The sequence below is a fragment of the Lygodium microphyllum genome, chromosome 6 (assembly GCF_053477565.2).
Source record: "Lygodium microphyllum isolate KBCC chromosome 6, Lygodium_microphyllum_v1.1.10, whole genome shotgun sequence".
NCBI lineage: Eukaryota > Viridiplantae > Streptophyta > Polypodiopsida > Schizaeales > Lygodiaceae > Lygodium > Lygodium microphyllum.
Window position 1 is genome coordinate 101,315,003 of NC_141140.1, and position 17,235 is coordinate 101,332,237.

Consider the following 17,235-nt stretch of genomic DNA (forward strand, 5'->3'; position numbering starts at 1 on the left):
TTAGAAAGGAAATGAAGTTTTTTTGTTTAAGGTAACACACCATTTAGTGATCAAGCATGAAGGAGCCTTGGGTGTTTGTTGAGTGTCTCACTTTCACTAAAGGTATGCAAGTGGACCAACAAAAGAACATTCCACAATATAAAAAGAGTGTGCTGAATAAAATGTGATTTTCTTTTTTAAAGTAGTTTGAAAGGGTGCCATCATTGGGCCTTGACACTTGCAAGGATTTGTGCCATTACTAGCAATTGTTTACTAATTGGTCCCTTCACCCTAGCTTTGTGGTGCCTTACCATCGAGGATGGAGTTTGGAGAGCTTGGTATTAAGCCCAATCATGGAATGGTTCAAAAATTGGTGCATAAAAAAAAACTTGCAAGAGCATTTATTCAATCTGGCTTTGAAATGTTGTTCCGATGTGTGGCATCTTCCTAAGGTTATAAAAAGAGCATTTATTCAATCTGGTTTTGAATTGTTGTTCCATTTTCTTGGGAATGACATTTAGAGATGAGGGAAATTTCGATGTTTGGATTTTTAAAAGGTTATATAAAGAGCATTTATTCAATCTGGTTTTGAGTTGTGTTCCATTTTCTTGGGAATGACATTTAGACATGAGGGAAATTCGGATGTGTGGCATCTTCCTAAGGTTGTAAAAAGAGCATTTATTCAATCTGGTTTTGAATTGTTGTTCCATTTTCTTTTTTTTTTATAATGCGGTGTTATATTGAATTAATCCAAAAGAAAAAGTTTACATCTTCCACCAAAAGGGGAATGATATTTTCATTGGAATGATATTTAGACACGAGGGAAATTCCAATGTCCGGGATCTTCCTAAGGTTATAAAGTGATAGAAAGGTTCGCATTTGTTGACCCACAGTCCACTGTCGTTGTCTCAGATCAATAATTTTACTGCGAGGCGAGCCGAGGCTATGGCCGTCGAGCAAGGAGCTTCCTTGCAGCCTGTGCCTGCTGGTTCTTTCGATGCGGCGTTGGCCCCGCGGGTGGGCGTTGGCGTGGGGGTTCTCATCGTCAAGGCAGGCTCACTGGTGCTGGTGGGCCGTCGCCGTTCCTCTCTCGGAGACGGCCAGTTCGCTCTCCCTGGCGGTCATCTGGAATTCGGTATGTCTGTTTCTCTCTCTCAGTCACACATCTTCTTTTCTTTAGCCAGCACCACACCTTCTATGGCAGATGAGCTCTCTTTGTAGCCATCGTGGCACAAGTGCGGGTTTGCTTCATTAGCAGCAAAAAAGGGGATTACGTCGTCCACTACATTGGGAATGCAGAGACTCAGTAATCATGTCAATCTTGTTTCCTTCGCTTCTAAGGAGTAGTACGACTCACTGCTTTCTTCCACCCTTGGCCTGCTCAAGATTGTGATTCATGACGTCAGGTTCTGGCTCGAAGTTGCACGGCTTTGTCTTACTCCAAGGAACCTGCTTCATTATTCTCCAAAGTTACATGGCTTTTTTTGTTGGACATTTTTCTAGCCTTGATTTCAGGCTGCAGACCATGGAGATTGCCTTTGGCGCTGACGGAGATTGACATCTTCGAGTGGAGACATATGCAAATATTCTCTCTGCACCCGCACATATTTCTGCATCCTTATACAGCTTTCTTCACTGCAGATATTTTTGTGTTTCAATCTCTTTTTCTCTTTCTCTCTTCTCTCTCTGTTCAGTCTTTATCTTGGTTATTTGCTTCCGCATTGCTTCACTCTGATATGGTATCAGAGCATTGAAGGATTGACCTAGGGTGGACCCACCTGAAAAGGAGATTTTAGCGTGACACAAGGTTGCGTTTTAAGCGTTCAAGTGCGAGTAGGAGGGCTGTGCATCAAAACAAGACTGAGACGAGTGTGGGTGTGCGAGAAAGGAGAAGATATGCTGAAGTTGCTGCTGGTTTTTGCTGTTAGAGAAGGAAGAAGGCTGTGTTTTGGGCCCTCAAGTGCAGATTTTACCTTTTCATGAGTGAACAGGAGCCCTAGCAGACTGTATTTTCACAGTCAGAAGGGGCTACTTTTTGTGCAAGCATTGCAGGTGAAGATGTCTTCTGAGATTGAGACGGAGTTTCAGGTGATCATGGACCGAAAGGTGTCCGTCATACCGACTCTTCTATCATATCAAAAGCTCGATGGCAAGAATTACCGCATTTGGCGGGTCATGATGCTTGCCATTCTAGAGTCATATGATTTGGCGGAGCTTGTTACGGAGGCTATTCGTTGTTTTTCTTTGCAAGACGAGTCTAGACTCTCTGCTAGTGATAAGGTGGAGTTGGTAAAGGCTTAGGCACATTGGGATAAACTTGTGAGAACAAGAAGACAAAGTACAACCCTTAAACATTAGGGTTGTAAGAGGGTGTTCACATCTGAAGTGCGTGAAATATGATAAGTGCCCAAAACTGTGTAACATAGGCACATAAAATAAAAGGAATAAATTTGGGGAAAAAAATCTATTGTACGGAGAGTAAAAAGTGCCCTAGTGTCCTATTGAAGATTATCGATACTTCTTTGTGAGTGTAGGTGTGAGTTAAACCCAACAAACCTCCCTGGAGTAAAGAGTGATCAAAATACAAGGGTCATCCACCAAAGGAGATCAAATTTAAAGCCTCGCAAAAGGCTTCAAATTTGTCACGAGGAAGAGCTTTGGTGAAGATGTTTGTCGCATTACTAGTGGTAGGACAGTAGATAAGGCTGATATCTCCTGTATGTAGCCTCTCTATGATAAAGTGATAATGAATCTCAATGTGCTTCGTGTGTGCATGAAACGTTGGGTTCCATGTGTTGAGATATTTGCAATCACACCTATGTGGTCTCTTTGTATGAGGCAGTTTGGACTAAAGATATGCAGGTTGCAGGAATCCCATATGCACAGAGAGGAAAAACTGCTATTTATCTAGCAACTATAAAGCATTGTACTTGACTACCACTTTTTCATATATGATGAATACAATATCATGATGCTTTTCCATCTCAATTAGTGTCTTGGTCATTGTCAATCTCAACTCAAGATTGTGTTTATGAGTCTAAGCTTTCATCTTGGAACCTGATTCACTTGAGTAACAGTTGGTCAAGTCTTCAGTCTATGTCATCATGAACTTAATCTTCATCTTCCATCCACCATAGCTATGCTCTAGATCTGCATCTTTCGCATGGTATCAGAGCGCAACTGAGTATGGCTTAGCGGTAAATCCTAGCTCCAGCATTGCACAAATTGAAAGTTGCTGCCCATTCTGCGCCATATTTTGGTTGAACAGTTCGCGCTTCCTTTGCGTGCTGTGATTTGGTCTGTGTCCATAGGGCAACTAAAGTTCATTACCCAAGCTTTCTTCCCATCAAGTCTTGTGCAAAATGGTTATGTCCATGAATTGCACGAGCTGAAAAACCAAGCTGCTTTTTGCAAACCCTAAAGGGCAGCCATAGCCCTTGAGCTCAAAGCTCATAAGTCTATTCAATTTCTCATTCCTTTGGGCTCAACCAATAATTTGCAACTTTGATCTACTCAGTGTCTCATTCAAATCAGTAAGGGAAGTGAGAAATCAAAGCTCAAGAATCAACATCAAGTGCTTGAATTACATAGTATCTCTTGATATTAGTGTAGTGCTTCTTGGCAATTGTGTTTTTTTAACACATTCAAGGTCATCTGGATTGCTGGTTATTTTCAGTTATTAGAAGCTGATTCCTAGTTATACTCATGCCAAACATGGTCTTTAAGTGGATGCTTCTCATGAAGAGTAGCACTACTCTTGTTGCTCATTTCAATTACATAGAAGATGTTTTTAGTCTACCTGCAAGAGGAAATGGAGCTGCTTACACTCAAGTGTAATCAATGATTCCATCTAAAGATTTTGAAGACACTTTAGCTACCTTGGTTATCATGCAAACTTCAAAGATGACACCTTTGCTTGAGGGGGACATGGACATAAAGACTAATGCAACTAATGCAAGCAAAGTCAATAAAGAAGAAGACCAGGCGTAAGGGTGTGTTTACACCCGAGCACATTTAAAGGCACAAGGGCCTTTATTCCCAACAACCTCCCACCTAAAGGCAATGCGCCTTAAGAGGAGAAAAGAATCAGCTAAGTCTAGGTATGTACAAAGCTGAAATACATATATCTATCCAACTCCTATCATCTGCCGGCAATGAGCAAACCACTCTGCTGGAAGACCCTTCGTGAGAAGGTCTGCAAGATTATCATCTGTATGCACTTTGACAAGCTCAATGCTCTTGCTGTCAAGTACATCTCTAATGGAGTGATACTTTACTTGTGTGTGCTTTGTCTTTGCATGAAAGACAGGATTCCGTGCTAGCATGATAGCACTCTGACTATCACAATGGAGAACAGGTAACTTTGTAATGCCAAGCTCTCCCACTAGATGTGAAAGCCATAAAGCCTCCTTGCATGCCTCAGTGGCAGCCACATACTCTGTCTCTGTAGTAGACAATGCAACACACTTTTTAGCCTGGAGATCCAAGAGATTGCTCCTCCTGTGAAAGTAAACACATATCCAGAAGTGGACTTCCTGCAATCCGCATGACCAGCATAGCTTGCATCCGTAAAGGCAACAATAGATGGCTTCTGCTTCCCAATGCAGATACACAACTCCTTTGTGCCTTTGAGGTATCTCATAATACCTTTCACTGCATCCCAATGCTTCTTCCAGGGGTTGCCATGTATTTGCTAACCACTTCCACTGCAAAGGCAATAGCAAGATGTGTAGCAACCATAGCATACATCAAACTGCCAATAGCTGAAGCATATGGTATCTTGGCCATTTCAGCCTTCTCATCATTAGATGTAGGGCTGTCCTTTGCAATGAGTTTTACATATGGAGGCAATGGAACCCCAATTGTTTTCCCCCCCTCCATATTGAAACGTTGCAAAACCTTGCAGATATACTCTTGCTAAGATAGATAGAGTAATCCTTTCGACCTATCTCTGAGTATTCGCATGCCAAGAATGTGATTTGTATCACCAAGATCCTTCATGTCAAAGCTGCCATGAAGACTTTGCTTCAGTGAGTTCAAGGCATGAGTATCCTTGCCAGCAATCGGCATGCCATCTACATACAAAACCAAGATAATTAGGCTGCCATTTGCTGCCTTCTTAGTGTACAAGCAGTGATCCACTTGACTTCTATGGAAACCTTGAGATTGCATTAATGTATCAAACTTATGATACCATTCTCTTGGTGCTTGTTGCAGCCCATACAAACTCCTTTTGAGTTTATATACCATCTTTTCTTTCCCTTGTTCAACAAACCCTTCAGGCTGTTGCATATATATGCCATCATGCAGATCACCATGTTAAAATGCAGTCTTTACATCCATCTGTATAAGTTCCATATCTTTAGCTGCAACCAAGCCCAAAATGGTTCTCAACGTAGTCATCTTGACTATAGGAGAGAAAATCTCATCAAAGCCAATTCCATGCTCTTGCTTGTACCCCTTTGCAACCAATCTTGCTTTGCACTTTGGTGAGGAACCAGAAGTGACCTTTATCTTGTAAACCCATTTGCATGGAAGTGTTTTTTTCCCTTTAGGCAACTACATCAAGTCCCATGTGCCATTTTTCTCAAGAGATTCAATTTCTGACAACGTGGCTTTGTACCATTTCTTGCTATCTTGTCTGTCCATTGCTTCCTTGAAGCAAGACGGTTCACCACAGTCGGTTAATATGACATATTCAGCCACATTGTTTGCACCAGGAACAAATTTGTCAGGTTGTCTAGTAGCCCTAGACGATCTCCTAACCCAATGATCATTGTTTGCTGGTTGTTCATGCAAATTTCCATTTTCAGCATGTTGTCTTGGCATTTCAGCCTACAAATCAGCATTAATAGCTTGTTGTCCTGGCTGTTCCTGTCAAAAGTGGTGCAACAATGGAAGCATAAACATGTGCTGAAATAAACTGCTGATCACAAGACAAAAGAAAGGAAAGAGATAACACAATACAGATGAGAACTCAGATGTATGCTCGGGAAATGGAATCCATGTACTAAGACATGAGACAGTACAGATACAATGTGAGTCATCGGCTGTGGAGGCACTGGCACCTGCTCCCTCTCTGCAAGAACTGTCCAGTGATGAATGAATGAATGAATGGATGGAGGAGGGAGCCAGACTATATATAGGACAAATAAATGCGCAAAATATGACGGATCAGCCAACATTAAATGCTGGCCGGCTAGTTGCAAATAATGCCCAAACCATAATAAATAATGACAAATAAAATGCCTAAATAATCTATGTGCCCAGCTTGTTGAACCACAAGTCCAGACTCAACCATGAAGTGACTAATTTGCTAACACCCTCTCTCAGATCATAGGTGATCTGATACAATACAATATACAATGATAATGTTGCATCATAGTACATACAGCAATGGCTACCAGAGTAGAACCATGGATACCCAAGTAGTGGGTGCGCAAGCCACCACCAAGGTGCCTCGGAGAGAACCTGATGTCGATGTCGATCGTACCAGCTCCTAAAGATAGAGAAGATCATAGTAGCTCTCAATGTCTATCAACAATGCCCTTGATGTAGCATACGTGACCATCTTGTCACCAATGCCGCAGTGCAAAAATGACCATGGATTCCCCTTCTTTAGCCAGACCGCCAAAGTGTCCTCTCATGTGATCTCAAGACGAAAGCCACCCGCTCTCTGTCAAATAACCAGCCCATCATGAACCTGTATATCAATCCTAACTCGAGGATTTGTACCTGCTAGACTTTGGTTGATGTGTCAAGGATGTCCCTCTCTAGATCCTGTGCATTTGTATAGACATATAGATGAGGAACGGCTGCCCCATCTCACCACCCTCTCACACTCCCTCTCTGGCACTGGAGAGTCGTGAGGGATGTCCGCATCACCACCACTAGAAACTAGCTGAGGAAGGGGCGGGGCTACTAAGCCCTTCCCACGATCTGAAGAAGAGGATCCCTGTCGCACCTTGGACTTCGCCTTGGTTGGAGGATCGGAATCGGAATTTGAGACAGATAAGAACTTGTCGGAGGAGTCCACATCCTGCTTCGTCTTCTGCTCCTTTTTCTTCCTGGAAGGCGCTAACTCAGTGCAGTCCTTTTGTAAATGACCTTTCTTGCCACAGTGGTAACACTGGGCCTTCGACTTCTTTATTTTTAAAACCCTCTCTGAAGCTGCAAAAGTATCATTGGAATCTCCATATAGCATATCATCAGTGAAGGTGCACAAAGGATCCATCTGTAGGGGATTTAGAAATAAGTAGAGAAAAGAAAGGATTTGGAGAGGGAACACAGCCAAACCACGAGCACAGACTACAAAAAACAAGAGTTCACACAGTATAACCCAAAATCTGATCGAAAGAAGCCAAAATCTGCTGCACAAAGTCAAAAAATCAGCTCAAAACTGCTAGAAACAGCAAAAACGGCCTGTGTTGCCAGTCGCCCAGGCCAAAATAGTGTTGAAAACAGCAAAACGCAGGCTGCACACTGCATAAACATGTGTAGGGTACTGTTGCTAGTAGCCTGATGATGAAAACATAGGCAACAGGAGGTGTTGGACAGCAGGCGATGGCAAATCTGCAGAAAACGCAGGTCAAACAGGTCTCCTGTTTAGAGCTGCAGCCGCCTGATTAGAAAAGGGAAAAAGAGTCCTGAAATCAGCAATAAAACACAACAGAAACACAAATCCTAAAATCTGATACCATGTCAGAAGTGGTGCAGCAATGGAAGCATAAACATGTGCTGAAATAAACAGCTAAACACAAGACAAAAGAAAAGAAAGAGAGAACACAATACAGATGAGAACTCAGATGTATACTCGGGAAATGGAATCCATATACCAAGACATGAGACAATACAGATACAATGTGAGTCACTGGCTGTGGAGGCACTGGCACCTGCTCCCTCTCTCCAAGAATTGTCCAGTGATGAATGAATGAATGGATGGATGGAGGAGGGAGCCAGACCATATATAGGACAAATAAATGCCCAAAATATGATTGGTTGGCCAGCATTAAATGTTGGCCGATTGGCTGCAAATAATGCCCAAACCATAATAAATAATGATAAATAAAATGCCTAAATAATCTATGTGCCCAGCTTGCTGAATCACAAGTCCAGACTCTTGACTAATCTGCTAACAGTTCCTGCACATGTAGTGGCTCATTATCATGGGCAATAGCTGGCTAATAATTTACAGCATCACTTTTTGCATTTACAGGTTCATTTACAGCAGGTATTTGTTGCTGTACAACGGGCACATTTTGCTGTCCAAAAGGTATTTCTTCCCGGAATATAACCCTATGGACCTCCTTAGTCTTTTCGGGCTGTTTATGCATGCGATCTTCCTAAAAGATAACATCATTGCTGCGTACTATTTTTCTTTTCTCGAGATCCCACAATCTATATTCCATTTCACCCTCGTCACCATATCCTAGGAAAATGCATTTACAGTACTTTGGCTCAAGTTTGTTGTGTTTTTCTTTATGAATGTGCACAAAAGCCTCGCAGCCAAACACTTTCAGATGAGCATATGAAGGTGGCTTGTCCGACCACGCTTCTTGGGGAACTCCCCTCCCCAAAGATCTGTTTGGTGACCAATTAATTAAGTGAATGGTGGTCATAACAGCCTCTGTCCAAAAACCATGGGGTAATGTAGTATGAGACAACATCGTACGGACCTTATCCTATATGGTCCGATTCATACGCTCTGCAACTCCATTTTGGGGTGGATTATGAGGGGCAATGAGCTCCCTCTTATTAGAGCGAAGACACTTGAGTGTCTTATCTGTTTGATTTTTAGCCAATGCCAAGAATTTTTAAAATTTGTCAAGCACTTCATCCTTGCTACGAATAGGGTAAACCCATACCTTCCGTGTAGCATCATCAACAAAGGTGACAAAATATTTCTTTCCCCCTAAAGATAATCCTGGCATCTGACATACATTTGAATGTATTAACTCTAGAGGATAAGATTTTAAAGAAAGAGACTTTTTGTGAGATGTCTGTGCATGTTTATCGTAAATATAATGATCATAATGCTCAAAATCAGCATAACGAAGACAAGGGAAGTAACCCAAACGAGAAAGCACTAGCACTTTCATTCTGTTTGACTCATGTGTCCCAACTAGCCATGCCACAAAAAAACACTTGGTTGCTCGGTCACGGCGACAACATGGTCACGCACACTAGATACATGAAGTGGATACAAAGTATCACTCTTGCATCCTGTCACGAGGACGTGAAAATTTGATGCTTTGCTTATGTGTAATTGACATTTGATTAAAGGATTAATCAAATGTGCAATTAAAAGATGCACGTGTTGCACATGTGGGGTGCAAGCTATTTTTTCACAGTTTGAAGGCCGAAGGACCTTGTGAAAGGATGGGTGTCAAAGGCAAAAGTTGTAACAAGTTACAATTGTTAGATTCTAGGTGAATTTTGGTGTCAGTTTGCCCCTAGGACCATTAATGGGCCATTAAGTGTCAATGGTGACACTAGAGACTAGGCATTAATTAACGGATTAATGCTTGTCCAAGGGTCAATTAATGCATGGGATCACTTTGGGTTGCAAATGGCTCAGCCAATTAATTTTTGGATGGGCAAGGTCAATTTTTGAAAATTAATTCAGCCCTTAATCCATGCTTAGAAAATTGAAAATTAATTTAGCCCTTAATAATTTTCAGCCCTTAATCCATGTCTAGAAAATTGAAAATTAATTCAGCCCTTAATCCATACCTAGAAAATTGACCTTGCCCATCCAAAAATTAATTGGCTAGGCCATTTGCAACCCAAAGTGGTCCCATGCATTAATTGACCCTTGGACAAGCATTAATCCATTAATTAATGCCTAGTCCCTAGTGTTACCACTGACACTTATGGCCGATTAATGGTCCTAGGGGCAAACTGATACCAAAATTCACCTAGAATCTAACAACTATAACTTGTTACAACTTTTACCTTTGACACTCATCTTTTTCACAGGGTCCTTCGGCCTTCAATTGTGAAAAAGTAGCTTGCACTCCACATGTGCATCTTTTAATTGCACATTTGATTAATCCTTTAATCAAATGTCAATTAAACATAAGCAAAGCATCAAATTTTCACGTCCTCGTGACAGACCACCCACTTGAAATCCTTGCAATCGTCCTCGATTGCACTGTAATTTGTCAAAGCAAACAATATTGCATTGGAATTTTCACAAGACATCATAGTCAACACAACATTGGCCACTGTTGGCTAACTATCTCATATGCCGACCATTTGCTGAAAATTTCTAGCCAACATAAACATAGCATAAAGCTCAACAATTGTCCAGAACTGTTGCCAAAAGCTCATCGGATGCATCCCAAACTCTTGTTTCTCAATAGTGCTGACTACACAACCATAGTAAAGCATAAACCGAGCCGAAACTATGGCTGAATTGTCAATGGCATTCAATACACATGCTGCTGTCCATAGAACCAGCTGAATACCACTGAAACTAATGATTATACACTGAAAACCAATAGTCGGTAATCAGTCTCTCATGATCATAACTTGATGCAAATGTACAGTTTCAGAGTTGCAGTGAAAACCATACCCATCTGCATACATACCATAGTGATTAGTACATTGAATAGTGACCTCATGGTAGACATACTGTGAGCACAGTACCTTGGATGCAACTGAGATCCACTATACACGAGAGCAGTCCATTCCCGGAGGAGTGGAAGTGCTACCTCCCCCTTGAGTATCAGGTGGTACTTTGGACCCTTGCCCTGCTGAACTTGAAAGAGCCCGATCCAAAGTCGGCTCTAACTGAAAGGCATCAAGGTAAAGCTGCAACAACTGAGGATGGTCTGCCAAATCATCCTCTTTCATCCATTTAGCATCCATTGGTAAACAATTGTGAAACTTCACCCAATAGCTTATGGAAGTTTTACCTTTGATCTTTTCTCTTTATGTGCCAAAATCTGCTCGGATACCAATATCTCATTCAGCTCCTCTACATTGGACGGAATTTCAGCAGATACTTCCTTAGGCACATCAGCATAAAAAGGCCTTAACAAGCTCACATGAAAGGCATAGTGTATCCGCTAGTGTAGAGGCAATTTCCATGATAGCCAGCATTAAACGGAGCATTTGCATGACCAGCACTTATTCCTTGAGCCCCAAAAGCACGACGGGGTACCGATGCTTGCCCCTATACGTGATTTTGCACACCAGGCATCATACCAATGCCGCTATACATCGGATTATGCATTCCATGAGCCATACCCGAGTACATTGGGTTATGCAAGCTATGCATTGGTTGCTGAAAGTTATGGGGAGGTGTGTCATACATTCCCACATTCAGTCGCTCACCCACCATAGCATGAAAAATTGTGCTACCACCAGAGTAAGCTGGCTGCCCCAAATTCTCATGCAAACCTTGCTGTCCAAAAACCATAGGATTAGCATTTACATCATGAACTTGCATTTGCATTTCTTTCCCAATTGGCACCAACTGCTTTTCACCATGAGCATCTTTAGGAGCATCTTGAGAAGGCTTTGGCTTGTTCTTCGGTGCATCTTGCTATCCCAAAGTTCTAGAATAGGATTTTCTCTTCTTGCCCTTGTTGTCATTCGTAGGAGTGTTCAAAAACCGAGTAAACTAAGGATCTTTTGCCAATTCAACAAAGATATTGGCTGTTGCCCTCATTCGATTCTTAAATGCATCATTGAATTCTATTTCCCCTTGTTGATCATCATCCTCTTTTTGCATTGAGGGTCCAACATCTTGGCCATCAAGCACATTTTCAGCATGCTGTCCATGATTCGTGCCTTGTCCAAGATCAGGCATTGCATTTCCTTCTTCCCCATGTGAATGTGCATCATGAGAGGCATCATTACTGCTTGATTGCATCCCACTGTATGAAGACATCTTGCTGTAATTTCTCAGCTGAGCACAAAGATCAACACTAGCACAAAGCTTTGGCTTGCAATCAGGTGCCTTGGGCCCACCAAATCAAGAGATTTGATGTATCCCGGCAACGGAACCTTGAAACCAGCCTTCCTTCTTGGAATGGGTGGTGATAACCTGATTTAAGAGTTAATTACAGCAATAAATAAATGCATATAAAATGAAACACACACTTTACCATAACATTCTTGGATAGTAGGCTCCCTGTTGGCCCCAAAATTGGTGCCCCTTGCGGTATTTCTTTAGCTTTCATTCAATTGGAAGGAGTACAACTTGAGATTCTTCAATCTCCTCCTGCTAACCAATTGCTATTGCTGTCATAAATGACTAGCAAGCCTTTTGGGTCATTTGCCCCTTGATTCACCCAGGACGACTTCTCCAATTTGACCCTTGGCTGGCCAAATATTGTCCTAAATCAATTCGGGATGGGCTGGCTCCTGAAATCCCTTGATAATCTTCAATTATTAGCTGTTGATTTCAGTCCCTTGAGCCTTCAATCTGTGACACGGATCCCAAGGTGGCGACTAAACCCTAATTTCTGCTGTAAATTAGGGTTTACTGCAGAAATTACATATCAGCCCACCAAAAATGGCTGAAATCTCCTCCGAATGGCTGAGAATTGCTGAGAATGGTTGACCGTAGGCTGATGGAGATGAGAGAATGCTGTAAAGAGAGAAAATTCTGAGATTTGTCGCGAAAAACTGATCAAAATCAGCTGCTGCCTTGTTGTACCAGCCCCAAACGGATGCACCAACAATAATAGGAGCATCAGAGATTGTGATCTTCAGGAGAAAGTGCATCAGCAGCAATTGCCAGCTTCCCAAGGTCAAGAATACGCAATCTCCATCACCAAAATGGTCTCCAATGGCTGGGAATTGGCCCCAAAAGCTGGCAGCAACAATCCAACACCTCTTTCCAACAGCTCCAAAATGAAAAAAAACGAGATTTTCCTCTCCCTTTAGCCCTATTTAGCCTATAAATGGCTGGAAATTGCTGAAAATGGATTAAGAAAGCTGCCACTTGGCAAAACTTTCCCATGCAAGTGGGGGAAAGGCTAAATAGGGCTGAAGGGAGAGGAAAATCTCGTTTTTTTAATTAATTAATTCTGAAAATTAATTAAATGACTGGAAATTGCTGAAAATGGATTAAGAAAGCTGCCACTTGGCAAAACTTTCCCATGCAAGTGGGGGAAAGGCTAAATAGGGCTGAAGGGAGAGGGAAATCTGGTTTTTTTTCATTTTGGAGCTGTCGGAAAGAGGTGTTGGACTGTTGCTGCCAACTTTTGGGGCCAATTCCCAGCCATTGGAGAACATTTTGGTGATGGAGATTGCATATTCTTGACCTTGGGAAGCTGGCAATTGCTGCTAATGCACTTTCTCCTGAAGATCACAATCTCTGATGCTCCTATTGTTGTTGGTGCTTCCGTTTGGGGTTGGTACAGCAGGGCAGCAGCTGATTTTGATCAGTTCTTCGTGACAAATCTCAGAATTTTCTCTCTCTACAACATTCTCTCATCTCCTTCAGCCTACGCTCAGCCGTTCTCAGCCATTCGGAGGAGATTTCAGCCATTTTTGGTGGGTTGATCTGTAATTTCTGCAGTAAACCCTAATCTACAGCAGAAATTAGGGTTTAGCAGCCACCTTGGGATCCGTGCCAGAGATTGAAGGCTCAAGGGACTGAAATCAGCAGTTGATAATTGAAGATTATCAAGGGATTTCAGGAGCCAGTCCATCCCGAATTGATTTGGGGCAGCATTTGGCCAGCCAAGGGTCAAATTGGAGAAGAAGTCCTGGGTGAATTAAGGGGCAAATGACCCAAAAGGCTTGCTGGTCACTTATGACAGCAATAGCAATTGGTTAGTAGGAGGAGATTGAAGAATCTCAAGTTGTACTCCTTCCAATTGAATGAAAGCTAAAGAAATACCGCAAGGGGCGGCAATTTTGGGGCCAATAGGGAGTCTACTGTCCAAGAATGTTATGGTAAAGTGTGTGTTTCATTTTATGTGCATTTATTTATTGCTGTAATTAACTCTTAAATCAGGTTATCACCACCCATTCCAAGAAGGAAGACTGGTTTCACTTATGACAGCAATAGCAATTGGTTAGCAGGAGGAGATTGAAGAATCTCAAGTTGTACTTCTTCCAATTGAATGAAAGCTAAAGAAATACCGCAAGGGGCGGCAATTTTGGGGCCAATAGGGAGTCTATTGTCCAAGAATGTTATGGTAAAGTGTGTTTCATTTTATGTGCATTTATTTATTGCTGTAATTAACTCTTAAATCAGGTTATCACCACCCATTCCAAGAAGGAAGACTGGTTTCACACCCTTTGGCAATCACTCTAGATCCCTTATAGATCTTCCATTTTCCATCACCAAAGATGGTATCTAGCTGCCCTATGCTAATCAAGCTCTTCTTGAGCTGAGGTACATGCCGTACATGCTGAAGTGTGAAGACAGAGCCATGCTGAAACTGTAACTGCACACTGCCAATACCTGCAATCTCACATGCATAGTTGTCCCCAAGATGGATAACACCATGTCGACCCCCTGTATAGGCAGAGAACCACTCACGATGAGGGGTGACATGAAAGGAAGCACTTGAATCGAGAATCCAGGTATGCATGTCATCATTTGTACCTGCAAGTAAAGCATGTGGATCAAAGTGTGAAGAGACAAAGAGTACGTCACTCCCACTATCACTGTCATGAGTGACTACATTCACCTCTTCAATTTTGACACTGCTTTTCTTAGGCTGAGTGTCTTTCTTCTCTTCCTTGCTATCATCTGTCTTCTTGCCCTTTCCTTTCTCTTTCTTCCATTTGTAGCAGTCACATTTATAGTGACCCTTCTTGCCACAATGATGGCATTCAACATCTTTGCCACGTGATTTACTGCGTCCCTTGCTATCATATTTGCCTTTCTGCTGTGATCTGCCCCTAGTATGAAAAGCACTAGAAGACTTACTGAATGCATTGTTTTGCCGATTCATTTCTTCCATGAGTAGAGCACTCTCCACATCAGCATACAAAAGGATCACATTAGAATTGCTCATAGCAGTCCTGAATGTATCCCAACTCTCTGGTAGAGTGCAAAGCAAGAAAGTAGCCTTAAATTCCTCATCAATCATGAACTTCAAGGCAACCAGTTGGCTGAAAATGGAGTTAAACTTACTCAAGTAAGTAGACATTGCTGTACCTTCTTTCATACGCAAATCCATAAGCTTTTTCAGCCAATACACTTTGCTTGCAGCACTCTTTTGTGCATATAGTTCTTCCAGTTGAGTCCATATAGCATATGCAGAATCCAAACCTTCAATGTTAAATAGCAAAGCATTAGAAATCGATAGCTCGATGGTTGAGCGTGCAAGCTCATTTAACTCATCCTAATTGTCCTGTTCTATATCTACAGGCTTTGCCCCTTGTGTTTTGATCGGCTTTGCCTGCTTCTTTTGCAACAGGATATTGTAGCACTGCTTTTGCCAAATTGCAAAGTTATGTGCTCCTTCAAGTGCATGAGATGGTTGAGCGTGCAAGCTCATTTAACTCATTCCAATTGTCCTGTTCCATATTTACAGGCTTTGCCCCTTGTGTTTTGATTGGCTTTGCGTGCTTCTTTTGCAACAGGATATTGTAGCACTGCTTTTGCCAAACTGCAAAGAATCAGAAGCACCAAACCATGTGCTACAGCATTTCACAATTGATTACAGCTGTTCCGAGGGCATATTCATCGCATTACATGAGAAATCCCAAAATTTAGCTGCAATTTCTATTGTACTGTACCCACGGGGATAAAATTTGACACGCACGGTCAAAGGCCCTAAAATTTTTGTGCTCAAAGCATCAACCACACATCTGCATTTTCTTTGTCATGTATATAATAAGCCAATTTTGCCAAAATAGAGCAATTTCAGCAAAACCCCCAAATTTTACCAAGTTTTGATGTTCAAATTGCGTGAATTCAACCTGTATGTACATAAAATGACCAAATGCTGCATAGATTTTGCCCAAACAGCAAAAGCCCAAATTGCACGGGGTCCAATGTGCATCAATGTCGAGAAATTGGGTAAATTTCAGCCCAGTTTGTGCATGTACATGAAAAGCCCCAAATGTTGGGGACAAAATGTCACAAATTCCTGCAATTTTTGAGATAGATAACACTGTTGCATCTTGCTCATATCAAATCTGGACAAATCCCCAAATTTTCCAAGTCTTGCATGCTCTAATTTTAGTGAAATTGAAAGAATTTTACTAAAATGTGAAAAGCCCCAAAATTGCCAGGCAAATGTGCACCGACTTTGTAATTTCTGAGTCAGATTGTCCAATTCTGTGTTAAGATCCCAAAATTCGGGGAAAGCCTTAAATTTCTGGGCCTAAACCTGCATAGATTTCCACACTTTGCTTGTGCGTGTGAACACCCGGAGGAGAGGAGGTAAAAGCAAACTCAAAATTTGAAAAGAAAAAAAAGGATGTGACGGGGTCTGTTGACCCCGTTCGACCGCGCTGGACCATCACGCATCGACTGCTGCCCCCGTCATGCGCTGGCTACTGCCTCCATCACGCGTTGGACCTGCGTGCTGGTCGTCAACTGTTGCTGGCACCGTTGGTCTTCTACTCGACCTGCTCGCTGGTCTTCTGCACGACCTATGCTACACATGTCGTTTGCATGTGACCACTCTGCCTCACTTGTCGAGTGGACTTCTGTCAGTCCTACGACCTGACACTCCTTGGAAACGCGAACCTTGTAACCACTGCTCTGATACCAGTTTGTAGTGGCGGGTTAGGCACGAAGATCGAGACAGCAGGAGTTCCTTAGGCACGGAGAGACAAAGAGAGCGAGAGAGAGAGCAGAGTAGAGAGTGAGCACGTTTTTAGGTACAATGACGAGTGTACCACTTTAGGTTTTTTAGATAGATATATATGTGTAAGTATAAGTGCTAAGGGTGTGTTCATACTCGAGCACATTTAAAGGCACAAGGGCCTTTATTCCCAACAATGAATTTTTACCGACTTTTTTAGCCTTGTATTGCCTAGCCCAAAATACTCATGTCATAAGCTTGTAAACTCCTCATGTAGCCTTGTACTGCAGCCTTTGTACACTTTGTGAGGCCCCTGTTACAGCCTTTGGATGTCCACCATGTTTGTGGTATCCACACTTAGTCTCTTCTGCGACAGCCTCTGGTGTTTTGCCATGTTTATGGTGTGCCCACACTTTGTAGGTGTTGCTCTCACTAAAGCCTCTACACACTTTGTACTTTCTGGTTGTGATTGAGGAGGGGTGTTGAGATATTTGCAATTACACCCATTGTGGCCTCTTTGTAT

At 42.2% G+C, this 17,235-nt stretch overlaps 1 protein-coding gene across 1 annotated transcript in view; it reads left to right on the forward strand.

Annotated features, from left to right (window-relative positions):
* Nucleotides 1-877: 877 nt before the first annotated feature.
* LOC148034873 (nudix hydrolase 1-like) overlaps nucleotides 878-17,235 on the forward strand; it is a 60,416-nt gene continuing 44,058 nt past the window's right edge. The window contains exon 1 of the mRNA XM_087679807.1: nucleotides 878-1,114. Within this exon, the coding sequence (XP_087535933.1) occupies nucleotides 925-1,114 (190 nt within the window). The 5' untranslated portion in view covers nucleotides 878-924. The remainder of the gene's footprint in view (nucleotides 1,115-17,235) is intronic.